The 14,374-nt window shown below is 46.2% G+C and overlaps 1 protein-coding gene across 3 annotated transcripts in view; it reads left to right on the top strand.

Annotated features, from left to right (window-relative positions):
- LOC115165958 (rho GTPase-activating protein 39-like) overlaps positions 1–10,893 on the top strand; it is an 83,430-nt gene extending 72,537 nt beyond the window's left edge. For 2 of the 3 annotated variants that reach the window (XM_029719502.1, XM_029719503.1), the window contains exons 6-11: positions 2,010–2,234; positions 5,528–5,601; positions 6,519–6,718; positions 9,056–9,147; positions 9,330–9,499; positions 9,699–10,893. In XM_029719502.1, coding sequence (XP_029575362.1) covers positions 2,010–2,234; positions 5,528–5,601; positions 6,519–6,718; positions 9,056–9,147; positions 9,330–9,499; positions 9,699–9,893 — 956 coding nt within the window. In that variant the 3' untranslated portion in view covers positions 9,894–10,893. The remainder of the gene's footprint in view (positions 1–2,009; positions 2,235–5,527; positions 5,602–6,518; positions 6,719–9,055; positions 9,148–9,329; positions 9,500–9,698) is intronic. The other variant, XM_029719504.1, reaches the window with a different exon arrangement.
- The last annotated feature ends 3,481 nt before the right edge of the window (positions 10,894–14,374 follow it).

The raw sequence follows: 14,374 nt of genomic DNA, 5'->3' as shown, positions 1-14,374 counted from the left end.
TGCAGACCGCCGCTGGAGGTTCTGGGCTACAGGCCGCCGCTGGAGGATCCGGGCTGCGGGCCGCCGCTGGAGGATCCGGGCTGCGGGCCGCCGCTGAAGACTCCGGGCTGCGGGCCGCCGCTGAAGACTCCGGGCTGCGGGCCACCGCTGAAGACTCCGGGCTGCGGGCCACCGCTGAAGGCTCCGTGGCTGCGGGCCGCCGCTGAGGGCTCCGGGCTGCGGACCGCCGCTGAGGGCTGAGGGCCGTCTCAGTAGGTTCCGGACTGTAGGCCGTCTCAGTAGGTTCCGGACTGTAGGCCGTCTCAGTAGGTTCCGGACTGTAGGCCGTCTCAGTAGGTTCCGGACTGTAGGCCGTCTCAGTAGGTTCCGGACTGAAGGCCGTCGCCGGAAGCTCTGGACGGGGAACTGTCGCCGGAAGCTCTGGACGGGGAACTGTCGCCGGAAGCTCTGGATGGGGAACTGTCGCCGGAAGCTCTGGATGGGGAACTGTCGCCGGAAGCTCTGGACTGGGAATGTGCACTGGAATCCTGATGCGTGGGACTGTCATGGGTGGCGCCAGACTGGTAACCCACACCTCAGGACGAGTGCAGGGAGCAGGAACAAGACACTCCGGACTGGGCATGCGCACTGGAGGTCTGATGCGTGGGACTGGCCTAGGTGGCACCAGACTGGTAACACACACCTCAGGACGAGTGCAGGGAGCAGGAACAAGACACTCCGGACTGGGCATGCGCACTGGAGGTCTGATGCGTGGGACTGGCCTAGGTGGCACCAGACTGGTAACACGCACCTCCGGACGAGTGCGGGAAGGAGGCACAGGACGTACTGGGCTATGGAGGCGAACTGGAGACCAGGCATGCTGAGCAGGCCTACTCCTTCCTGGCTGAATAATGCCCATCTTAGCCCGACACCGGTGAGGAGTTTGCACCAAGCGCACAGGGCTGTGAGTGCAACATTTTTTTGGGGCTGCCTCTTGGTGGATATAGCGCCTTGTAGTATCGTCGCTCCCTTTTTGCTGCTTCAATTTTCTCCCTCGGGCGACGATACTCCCCAGCCTGCCTCCAGGGTCCTTTCCCATCCAAAATCTCCTCCAAAGTCCATTCCTCCAGCTGATCCCTACCACGGTGCTTGGTCCTTTTGTGGTGGGTTGTTCTGTCACGGCTGTTCAAAGGATTGGACCAACGCGCAGCATGGTTGTTGTTCCACATATTTATTTATTCCGTGCTACGTTTGCAATACACCAAAATACTTGTAACAACAAAACCACAAACCGTGACGCAGAGAAAATAACACTACGCAAAAATTAACAACCCACAAACACAAATGGAAAAACCCCCTACATAAATATGATCTCCAATTAGAGACAACGAGAACCAGCTGCCTCTAATTGAAGATCATCCCAACAACCCCAACATAGAAATAGAAACCTAGAAAAACAACATAGAAACAGATAACAAGAAAACCACCCAAAAACACCCCTATCACGCCCTGACCTACTCTACTATAGAAAATGACATCTTACAAGGGTCAGGACGTGACAAAAGGCAATGCTACCAAATACTAATTGAGTGTATGTAAATGTCTGACCCAGTAGGAATGTGATGAAAGAAATAAAAGCTGAAATAAATAATTCTCTCTGCTATTATTCTGACATTTCACATTCTTAAAATAAAGTGGTGATCCTCACTGACCTAGACAGGGAATTTTTACTTGGATTAAATGTCAGGAATTGTGAAAAACTGAGTTAAAATGTATTTGGCTAAGGTGTATGTAAACTTCCTGTAGCAGAAGTATAAGTAAACAGTAGCTGTTTGTTATAAAGCTGTTGGGTGAGTGTGCTTCCTACTACAAACCACTGCTACTTTCATTGTGCCCGTGTAATTGTTATACAGCTAGCAGCACTCTCAGCATGGTCAGTCAGTGACGTACTCTGACTCACTCCAGCTCTCTGTGTGTCATACCATTCCTGTTGATGTTGTTTGATTCTGAGGATTCATTTGACCAATCAGATGGCTCCTCACAGCTGTGTCCCAGCATCCGGGCCCCTCTCATGATGCAGCGTTCTGCCCCGAGGCCAAACGCACCGCGTCTCCCACACCAGGACCCCCCAGTCTCAGACACCAGACCACATCACACAGTTATCCCCAGCCCTGCTACCAGCTGTACTAGTACTGTGACAGAGAGAGTCGACTCACTGCGCTACATCATCAACGAGACTATAGCGCATGGGAGAGGTGAGGAGAATTGAGATGGTTGTTGACTCACTCCCCGCACTGCAGTAGAAACCAGTTAGTCACACTCCACATCCGCTCTGGAGTGTTGGCATCGAGGACAGAGGACCTACTGTCTGTGGGAGACTGTTTGTTTGTACTGGAGGGTTGGGTGATCCATACTCTTTTAAAGATATGGGACACTGGACAAATGATCCAGCTTCCTGTGATCCAGACCCCAGTCTATGACAGAGGCCCCATGATATGGGCTCGAGTCCAGGTAGAGATGAAGGGGGGAGGGGTTTGATGGGGATTGTCGTAGGAATGTCTCGACGGGAGGGAGGTGGCATCTTTATGGGCTTCACCAGCTGCCTCTCCGGGCCCAGGCTGCTGAGTGGGCATTGTTCTGGGCAGCAGTTTGGGGCCTCAGATCCAGCTCTTCATCAAAAGAAGAGAAAGAGGGCGTAGAAGGTTTGTTTAGGTAGTGCCCGACTTCTCTGTGGCACGTTTAAGAGCGTGTGGCTGACAATGGCTGGGGAGGCCTGTGCAGCCAGGCATTGTGGTGGCAGCAGTGGGCTGTCCTGGGAAAGAAGCTCCCAGTAAAGGGGGAGCGTGGGCAATAGGAGTGGTGTGGATGGGGCCTCTTCTACTCTCTGTGGAGGATTAAAGGTTGGCACCACTACTTATTTGTATGCAAATACTCTCTACGTTTTCTCTATCTTTTTTTCTTTGGCCCTGGCTGTCCCTGTTTAGCGTTGGATCACATTGGACACTAAGCTGAGGCTCAGGCCACAGGCACAAACAGGCTGCTAGTAGATAGTAATGAAGAGACCGTTGCTCTTTTATGTCACCTGCTTTATAGATGCCCCCCATCCCCCACGTCTATTTCTCCCTTTGTCTTTTATGCAGGCATACATACACATCCATCTAGCTCTCTCTTTCTCTCTCTCTTTCTTTCTCTCTCTCTCTTTCTCTCTCTCTCTCTCTCTCTCCTTGTGGTATTATACAGGAATTACACCCCTCAGGCAGTGTTTATTTTTTATTTAATATTGTTTTAACTAGGCAAGTCAGTTAAGAACAAATTATTATTTTACAATGACAACCTACCCCGGCCAAACCCTCCCTTAACCCGGACAACGCTGGGCCAATTGTGCACCACCCTATGGGACTCCCGATCACGTCCGGTTGTGATACAGCCCGGGATCAAACCAGGGTCTGTCGTGACGCCTCTAGCACTGAGATGCAGTGCCTTAGACCGCTGCGCCACTCGGCAACCCTTCTAAAATCAACACAGGACACTCTCTTTTAGAACTATGGGTCTTAACAGTGGTGTTCATACCAGCTAGCCCTCTACGCTGCCTGCCTGGGCTACGTGCCTCAGTAATACCACCTGGCACAGAGGGGAAATCAGTCCACCGCTCCCACATGCTTGTCATTCCAACACTAACACAAGACAGGAGAAGGACGGAATGATCAGGAAGAAGGAGAAAGGATGAGGAGTATGCCACAGCAACAATCAGAGGAGAGGAAAATACATTCAAGATTGGGAGAGGACAAAAACTGGTTGAATCAATGTTGTTTCCACACCATTTCAAGAAAAACATTCAGTGTGATGATGTTGAATTAATGTGGAAAATTGATTGGACTTGAAAGTCATCATCAACGTAAGGGAATTCTTTTTTTCCACACAACTTTACCTAAATCCAATGAGAGGGTAATTTTTTTGGTCGATTTCACGCTGAAGTCACGTTAGCTGACAACTCAACCAAATGTCAATCAAAACTAGACGTTGAACTGGCGTCTGTGCCCAGTGGGAAGTGAATAAAAGAGGATGAGAGGAGAAGAGAAGACGAGGGATCTAAAGAGAATACTGTAGAGAAGAAAGAAGGTTGTAGCAGCAATCCCAGCAGCAGTCCTGAGCTAGAGCGATGTGTGTGTCCTGCAGTCCAGCAGCACAGAGTCAGAGATCAGAGACGGGGCCTTGTGAAATGACTGCCCTGCCCCTTAAACGTGTTTTTACAGCCGGATAAAAGAGAACTTCTCTTAAAACAACTCGTATACAACTTTCCCCTTCTCCTTTTCTGTTACAAAGCACTACTTCCACTTTGTTTGAACATCTTGACGACACTGTAAACACGGCTAGAAGAGGAGAAGTCAAAGGGTTTGTTCTGGACTGAGGTCATCAGGTTCGTCCTGTGTGACCCGTCACCTCTCTGACTCTATCCCTGTTGAGGCCTGCTTGGCCATGTGGCCTCACAGCTGTGCTCTGAGGTGAATGACCCAGTAGTATGAACTCTGGTGTCTACTCTTCTAAAACAATGCAGTGCTATATTAACAGTAGGGCCTGGTCGGGCTGATGAAGGTTCCCCCTTGGTCATAGTATCGGTCATAGTATCTTTGGTCAAATATATCTTTGCACCCCTCTCTCTCTGTTGTTTCATGAAGCAGTAAAGTTGGGTCGTGATTTGAATGACTTTTCTCCTCAGCATTGAAATCCATCTCATTTCCGTCTCTCCCTCCTGAAATCAACACCATGTCAGTTCTGTATGATTCATTCCATTTATGACAGAAGGCAATAATCACAAAACCTTTTTAAAGCGTCAAGATCTCCTAGTCTCTCAAAACGCAACTCATCTACCCTCGGCCAAAACTGCTGCGGGCGTTTTGTTGCTGAGGACATGCTTTCACCTGTTTGCCATAAATCTGTGTCATGTGGATGTTTCACTAACAGGGTCTGTAGCCAAGATGGATTTTGGTTCTCACAGTTAGGACAAAATGTGTAGGCCAATGCCTCAGTCGCTCATTCTATGCAGCCTTAATATTGTTATATGGGCCTGATATACAATAGTAGTATTTACAGTAAAAAATAGAAGCAATTGAGGAACAAGTAAAAATGCAGTCTCAGTAATGATAGTAGCAATAGTGCATTAATAACAGTAGTAGTAATAACTGTGATAGTAATACTTAGCACTAGTAATAGTTCAGAGGTCAGTGTTTGACGTCTCGGTGGCTTTAACCTTGAAGCACAGCTGTTCCCTACAGCTCTATATGCTGGGTTATATTACTCCATGCTGGCTGGGCAGGATTCTCTTGGAATATGCAGAGCTGATATCCAAAATGCCCTGCGGTGGCCAGATTTGGTTTTGATGATTCATTGGTAACAAGATCTGTCGGTGGAGTTTTATCACTGTGGAATAGAAGTAATACAGCCTCAACACTGAGGATGTTGACATGCAGGCAGATAGAAAACAGCAACGGATTGTATTACCGCCTCAGGATTGGTCAGTAATGGTGTCTGTCATCTCCCCTCTCTCCAGGCCTGCCAATCAGCACTTATGCCAAGTACTGCTACCGCAAGCTGCAGAAGGTCGCTGTCACTGGGGTCAAAAAGGTAGGAAGGTCATCCTAAAGCACTATGAAAAGGTCCAGGGAGGGGAGGGGGGGGATGTCAGACAAGGACAGAGGGGGTTGCTCCATCTCTCACTGCTGGTCTGGATTGAGGTTTCATTTCCAGACTTTCTGCTGCAGTTTTATACTCTAATGATCTGAAGGGATATAGGGACTCCAACTCTCCCAGCAGACAAAGAGAAGTGGAACATTTCTATTGTTTTAATGAGTCAGTGTTGCCCCTGAGGTTAGTGTCGGCCGTGAAGCGTGGCACTGACTGAAGCATTCTGGGAGCTCTCACATATGTTACCAATCATCGCACTGGGCCCTTAGGAGTCCTCAGCAAAATAAGCACTAATCTGTAAACCCAAATTGAGGTGGGGGGGTTACGACAACCTTTTAACCCCCCCCCCCTTCCGTCATCCGCTCTCTCCCCATCCACACCGGACACGTGGAGCTAAAGATGGGGTTCAAGTCTGAGCTCGCACCCCCCAACCAACCCTCCATCAGTGCAGCAACAGTCTCCCAACCTCCACCCTGTCCTCTGCTGTGTCCCACCCTGTAATCAGCTTGCCCACAGCCGGCACACTGCAGCCTTACTGCAGCCCCAGGCCAGGCACTTTTACTGGGGGCTATATTTAACCCTCTGAGCTGCTGAGATGGAATCTGGTGCTTTAAACATGGCTGGGTGTCTCCTTCTACTGTATACAAGGGACCTGACCTACAGTTCAGCTGTGATTACTGTAGGGAAGTAGTGTGAGAGATTCCAAGTGGGCCTCAAGTAGCTTACCTAGATAATGGGCAAGGGACAGCTTTCAACCAAGTTCTAAACTTAATCAATAGACTTGTGGTTCTAGAGCTGTGCTTAGGGTCAGGTCCTGTCTACAGAAAACTCGAATGTCTTTTTTTTCCTTTTCACAGGGTCTGAGGAAGCCCACCCTGGAGGAGTTAGACCAGGGGAGGAAAGCCATTGTGACCCCCTCCCTGTTCGGCAGTGCCCTGGAGGAGATCATGGAGCGTCAGAGTGAGCGGTTCCCAGAGCGCAGGCTCCCCTGGGTGCAGGTGCAGCTGTCCCAGTATGTCCTGGCCCTGGGAGGGGCCCAGACAGAGGGAATCTTCAGGTGAGTAGTCACACCAGAACACCAGGCTGGGCTGCAGACAGAAGAGGTGGAAGGATGGAGGGGGGCAATGTTGGTGGCAATGGATAAACATAGGGTACCAGAAACAGTCTCTACAGAAGAGGATCACTCTGAGGTATGGGGTAAGTGATGTTATGGAGGTAAAGAAAGACAGGGGTGTAAATACAGTTTAGCCTATGTGGCAAACATGGGATGCAGAATAAGGGCCAGATTCAATCCGATCTCGTTTTGTCTGCTATGCACGTTTTAAAGGTAATGTTCCCGCGTTCGGGGAGACCACATTCACGGTAAACGCTGAATATGTCGGCTCAATCGGAAATTACCTTTAAATGTTAATCAAGGTATATCGCGGATCTTCCATGGTCCGGATTGAATCTAGGCGTAAGACTGGGTCAGAGGCTTTCCTTCATCAGTAAGAAGCAGTACAGCCAGGGCTGCTCCTGTTCTCGTACTCCTGTCCCAGCCCAAGGCCAGCAGCATTACGGGACCCGCCTCGAACCTCTATCACATCTACAGCATCATTGCGCAAAATGGTTGGCAGCATCATTTGATATGTGTGCAACAAAAGTTCAACATTCACCTTCTGCTACTATTTCTGTCAATCCGTCTATACATACAGTTGGATAAATCCAACGTATCCACCACACAGAACGCTCTGCCTGCAACTGCCTCTGCAACTGCCTCTGCAACTGCCTCTGCAACTGCCTCTGCAACTGCCTCTGCACCGCAATGCTGCAATGCAAACACAGTGTTCCATTGGAGATGAATGTACTTCTGTACCATAACACAATGACACTGTTGATGTGATCGAGGCGTGAGACTCCCATTGGCCGGGAGGGGAGGAAGTTAGCCTGAGATCAGAAGAGAAAGAGTCTATGTTAAATCACTTAAACAAACACAGCATCTCTTGAAGGGGTACATTACAAAGCAGGATCAATGAGTTAGCCAGCTAACTTTGATGACCAACCAGAAATAACTATTGACGTTCTGGTTCATTAAGAAAGCTAAACTTAGATATTTGTTTTTGGTTGTTGAGTCAATGAGACCATTCCCATTTCAAGCTCATCTTCCTAATGTAAGAACACTTAGGTCAGTTAGTGCTAACTCATGGATCCTGCTTTGTAGTGTACCCTTCAGGACCTATGGGCTTTGGTAAACAAACAAGCCATCTGGTTAACCTGGGGTTAATCATTCACTGATTGGGCTGTGGAGAAGAGGACTGGACCCCGTTCTCTCTGATTCAGACTCTCTCCTGGGGCATTCATATAGACGTCTGCAGCTCTGACGACCCCCCTCCCCGGCCTGGCTCAGACTGAGACTGGGTGGTCATCCAGAGAGATGGTAGTTCAAACAAACATTAATATGTTTGACATTACCAAATGATACATACTCAGACTAAATCCCTCTCACACAACAAAGAATGAAAATCCACCAAATAAAGCTTTTGCCCCGTCATGCTTCAGATAACAGCATCCAGTAATTAAAGACATTGTTTTATGCCTGTGTAATGTAAATAGTGGGTATAGTTTCCCCTTTCTCTCCCATTCTGTTTGTTGTGAGTACATTTAGACGCAAGTGTTTAATCTGCATACAATCTCTGTATAAGTTCCTCTTTGGCTAAGTTCTCATCACAGACTGACAGATCATGGACTGTATATAGAACAAACAGGAGATTGATATGAACAAATGTACACATGATTATTTTAAGCCAGTTCCCTTTTTGTAACGGTTCTCATTTTATGAGTCACATCTCCCTTTTGTCGGGTGTGTGATTTGAAAATTGACAGGAAATCTACCCTGGCAGTTTATTTGAAAAACCATGCTATGGGAGGATTGTCTTTATTTTTTATTTCTTATTTAGCTTCATGGTTTATTTATTTTTACGAGACATGGGTCCCTGTGTCAGGGATATGACTGATGTTGTCCTTGTGGCTCTGTGATTTTGCTTCGGTTTTTCTTCTTGGCACAATCAGTTCCCTTGTAATAGATACCTCCGGACGTGTAACACTGCTATGTCCATGTCTGCGGATATGAAATTACTTTCATACTAATTATACCTAAGTGGTATTGCATAACCATGTCCACCTGGGTTCACATATCCCCCATGTGTGGACGAGACCTTGGCAACATGCTAAAGTCATGCTGTGGTTGTCCCTGGGCTGCTTAACGGGGTAGCTGCACCACCTAGTGGTGCTATGTCACAATCCAAGAACAATAAATCTCATACAAGTACTCAGTCATATTGAAATAGGAGATAAAGCTATTACTTCCTCTCTAGCGGCTGTTATACTTCTATCTGCTGTGTGTCTCTTCCCTCAGGGTGCCTGGAGATATTGACGAGGTGAATGCACTGAAGCTGCAGGTGGATCAGTGGAATATTCCGGAAAACCTTGGCGACCCCAACGTCCCAGGTAAGAAAAAAATCCCTGTCATTCAAGCTCTATTTCTCCTCTTGGCTGATGTCTTTCTTGAATTGAGCAACTATCTCTTGCCTCTTTTCAAATATGTGTTGTAAAGGCCGGAAACACTACTGTATATCGTACAGGCCGCACACCATTGTGTATTGAAGGGAGTGTCTCTCTCTCTCCTCTAGCGTCTCTGCTGAAGCTGTGGTACAGGGAGCTGGAGGAGCCAGTCATCCCTCAGAGCTTCTATAAGCAGTGCATCAGTAACTATGAGGATCCAGAGGCAGCGATCAGCGTGGTGCAGTCTCTGCCTGAGCTAAGCAGACTGGTGCTCTGCTACTTTATACACTTCTTACAGGTAACCCTCCTACATATAGGCCTCTCGTCTCCCCTCGCTATCGCTCTCTCTCTTTACAGGTTTATCTGTCACTTTGTATGCTTTGCAGTTATAACTACATAATAACTGTAGGTTTTAATAGAAGCACAATTAACAAATACCACATAAATGTCTCTGAGCTTCACCTTCGCCCTAAACTCACCCCCTCGCTCTCCTGCAGGTGTTTGCCCAGCCCGTCAATGTGAGTAAGACCAAGATGGACGTGAACAACCTGGCCATGGTGATGGCTCCCAACTGTCTCCGCTGCCAGTCGGATGACCCGCGCATCATCTTTGAGAACACACGGAAAGAGATGTCCTTCTTACGCATGCTCATTGTTCACCTGGACACCAGCTTTGTCAAGGGCATCATCTGAGGAGGCCTCCTCTAGACCGCTCACACCACTCTCTACTGCCACCTCACCCATAACAAGCCCGCTGTTCCTTCACACATGTCACATCTCAACCTTAGATTCTCTCTGGTTCACTAACACCACATTCTGAGGACTACAGACAGTGGACTGCCCAAAAAGTGACTGGATATCAAGACAGATTTCCTGCTCTGAATCATCTCGTTTGGGACTTTGGGACAAGCTCACATGTGATGGTAATAGGAGACTGTTCATCAGTTTTAAAGCACACTGCAGGACATACTGTACATACTCTATGTATCTCCCCACGTTTCTGCTCCAAACACTGGACCGTGCTGGCGTGAGATTCAGCATATGAAGAGCAATCACAATAGGAGACTGTGATGCACATTAAGCCAGAGTGCAGGGAGAAATCAAGACAAATCTCATTTGTAAATATGGGTTTTTAAAGGATTACTTCCTGCTTTGAGTGCCACATACATATCTGATGCCATGGTCATGAATTATGTCTCGTCATGTGTTCTGAAATAACAAAATGAGGGGAAACCCACTCTGTATTATAACCCTTCTCTTTCCTTTATTGTAATAGTGTATACAAGCAATGCCTTCCTTCTCATTCGAAGTTCATTTGGAATGCTTTTTTGACTAATTGAATATGAATTCTGTCTGGGTTGCCAGAGCTGCAGGATGAGTTGACAGAAAGGTTTAAGGTACTCCTGACCTCTCCACTGGCCTCAGAGACAGGTTCACTCTCTAGGTAAAAAAAACAACATTTATTTCTGAATAAAAGTTTCTCTAGCAGGAAAAAAATGATGCCCAATCAGTAAGGCATATATGTGTGTACGTGTGACTAAAATCATGAGGAGCATTTCTTGTAGCACTATCAGCTGTTTTACTCCAGACAATTACAGTGGGCTTATTTCCCATCCGTTCAGAGAAACACAATTATACCTTTGATGGAGCTTGTAAAAAAGCAAATTTGAGCTATTAGCAGGTCAGGGGAAAAGAATGCAGGAGAAAATGAGAGCGCTGTCGCTGCCTGTAGCTCAAGCCTCACCCACGCCAACAGTTGTGAATTTACAGTGCGAGCCATAGGGAGGGGCCATCTGGCAGTGGTTTGAGGGTCTGAGGTACATTAGTGCCATAGACTGGGAGGAAAACCATTAAGACAAATCACAAGCTGATTTACTATTTTTAGACAGTATTGCCTAACAAGGACTTTCCTATTCCTCTAAATCTCGTGCCTCATGAGGGAAAGATTGTTTAAAATCCATATTTCAGCTGTCTTAATGGCCACGCTGTCGCTGTTATATTTAGCAGTGTGGTCAGGGTTTGGGTTTTAGCGCCCCACATGTTTTCTCTGTGTCTACCTCATCTTAGTGATGGGGTCTGTGCTGCAAGGCTGTCTGTGTGTGCGTGTGTGTGCGTGCATTTGTGTGCACGTGTATGTATGTTTTTGCACATCAGTGTGGGTGTTTGTGTATCGACTGTACATGCGTACGTGCGTGCGTGTGGTATGAGAGATAGAGAAGCTTGTGTTCATACAGCACACTCTCCCTAATTCCTGGAAGCTGGAGCCGCTAAATTAGAGGGTGTGTTTAGAAAAATGTATCTGGAGGCTAGATGGTTGTTAACCCCTTTTCTGCAGTCAGAGCTTTTACAGCTACCGTGACTCTGTGCCTCCATTTCTGCTTTACTGTTCATCTTTTGAAAACCCAAACCCCCAGGGTGGAGTACTCCATAGCCACATCGGAGGATATACCCAGCTTTCCCCACACCTCCAGCCAGCAGGGGCAGTGCTGAGGTGGGCAGGGTGGAGGATGGCGGTGCACAGTGCCGGTAGTTCTGGGAGTGCATCAGGGATATACAGTTGAAGTGGGAAGTTTACATACACTTAGGTTGGAGTCATTAAAACTCATTTTTCAACCACTCCTCACATTTCTGGTTAACAAACTATAGTTTTGGCAAGTCGGTTAGGACATCTACTGTGTGCATGACACAAGTAATTTTTTCAACAATTGTTTACAGACAGATTTTTTCACTTATAATTTACTGTGTCACAATTCCAGTGGGTCAGAAGTTTACATACACTAAGTTGACTGTGCCTTTTAACAGCTTGGGAAATTACAGAAAATTATGTCATGGCTTTATAAGCTTCTGATAGGCTAATTGACATAACTTGAGTCAATTGGAGGTGTACCTGTGGATGTATTTCAAGGCCTACCTTCAAACTCAGTGCCTCTTTGCTTGATATCATGGGAAAATAAAAAGAAATCAGCCAAGACCTCAGAAAGAAAATTGTAGACCTCCACAAGTCTGGTTCATCCTTGGGAGCAATTTTCAAACACCTGAAGGTACCACGTTCATCTGTACAAACAATAGTACGCAAGTATGAACACCATGGGACTACACAGCCGTCATACCGCTCAGGAAGGAGAAACGTTCTGTGTAGAGGTGAACGCACTTTGGTGTGAAAAGTGCTAATAAATCCCAGAACAACAGCGAAGGACCTTGTGAAGATGTTGGAGGAAACAGGTACAAAAGTATCTATATCCACAGTAAAACGAGTCCTATATCTACATAACCTGAAAGGCCGCTCAGCAAGGAAGAAGCCACTGCTCCAAAACCGCCATAAAAAAGCCAGACTACAGTTTGCAACTGCACATGGGGACAAAGATCGTACTTTTTGGAGAAATGTCCTCTGGTCTGATGAAACAAAAATAGAACTGTTTGGCCATAATGACTATCGTTATGTTTGGTGGAAAAAGGTAGATGCTTGCAAGCCGACGTACACCATCCAAACTGTGAAGCACTGGGATGGCAGCATCATGTTGTGGGGGTGCTTTGCTGCAGAAGGGACTGGTGCACTTCACAAAATAGATGGCATCATATGAGGAATGGAAAATTATGTGGATATTTTGAAGCAACATCTCAAGACATCAATCAGGAAGTTAAAGCTTGGTCGCAAATGGGTCTTCCATTTGACCCCAAGCATACTTCCAAAGTTGTGGCAAAATGGCTTAAGGACAACAAAGTCAAGGTATTGGAGTGGCCATCACAAAGCCCTGACCTCAATCCTATAGAAAATTTGTGGGCAGAACTGAAAAAGTGCGAGCAAGGAGGCCTACAAACCTGACTCAGTTACACCAGCTCTGTCAGGAGGAATGGGCCAAAATTCATCCAACTTATTGTGGGAAGCTTGTAGAAGGCTACCCGAAACGTTTGACCCATGTTAAACAATTTAAAGGCAATGCTACCAAATACTAATTGAGTGTATGTAAACTTCTGACCCAGTGGGAATGTGATGAAAGAAATAAAAGCTGAAATAAATAATTCTCTCTACTATTATTCTGACATTTAACATTCTTAAAATAAAGTGGTGATCCTAACTGACCTAAGACAGGGAATTTTTCCTAGGATTAAATGTCAGGAATTGTGAAAAACTGAGTTTAAATGTATTTGGCTGAGGTGTATGTAAACTTCCGACTTGCATGCAGAACAAGGAGGAAGATGTCATGACCTGAGCCCATACTCTTACACACTGAACTCCCAAAGCTCTGGTTTAACTCGTTTCCATCCTATTCTCTTCTGTGGATGACGGCTGTACATATTCAGTTTGGTATGTGAATAGCAGTATGGTCTTTGGTCACTGAATGTTCAAACCAATTAGTTATAACATGATTCAACCATATTGTTAAAAAAGATCAACTACTGTTCCATTCTACAGTAATGTCATTATTCTCTTCATTTGACTTAAACGCTCGTGGTGCAACTCATCAGTGTAATTTCTTACTTTGATAAATAGCCTAATCTTTGACTCAATCTTTTTTCGTCCTTGGAATGAGTGTTGATAGTGGTTGTTGAGATGATAGAATAACTTAGGTGTGTGATGTTTACACTGTGTATGGTTACAGCTACAACACGTGTGCACCTCATCCATTGCACTTCTATCTCTAATCCCCTGTCCTCACATGATGGATGCTATTGACTATTGTTGTAAATATGCTTGCAGGTCTTTGGGGTATGCTGTTTGAAAAACAATAAAAACAGCAATGGTGATTGTGATTTTGCAGATGCGTTTATTTCATAAAATGAAAAAATAAAATGGACCGTAAAAAAATGTGTTGTTGCTTTTTTCGGATTCATTTTGCATGGATATGAGTATTTAACTCTAACTTTTGTCTCCCATTGACATCAATATGCATTTCACAGTTTTAAGTTTTTTGTGACCAACAGAAACATTGGCTAGAGGCCAGCGCTTACGCAGGATTTGGTTCTGGGCACAATTAAATCCATGTGTTATGGTAGAATTATGTCTTTCACTGCATCCAACACACCCGGACACTGCCACATCTGAACGTATATGGCCCATAAGCAATAAACGTCAACACAACCCCAACAGAGCCATGGTAACTCCGTGTTAAAGCACACATACAAACCTCTGGACAGTTGTAAGCAGGAGGCCAAGTAGAGTATGATAAGCAGAC

Source organism: Salmo trutta, chromosome 28, assembly GCF_901001165.1.
Source record: "Salmo trutta chromosome 28, fSalTru1.1, whole genome shotgun sequence".
NCBI classification, from domain to species: domain Eukaryota; kingdom Metazoa; phylum Chordata; class Actinopteri; order Salmoniformes; family Salmonidae; genus Salmo; species Salmo trutta.
This window is presented reverse-complemented; position numbering and strand designations above follow the sequence as displayed.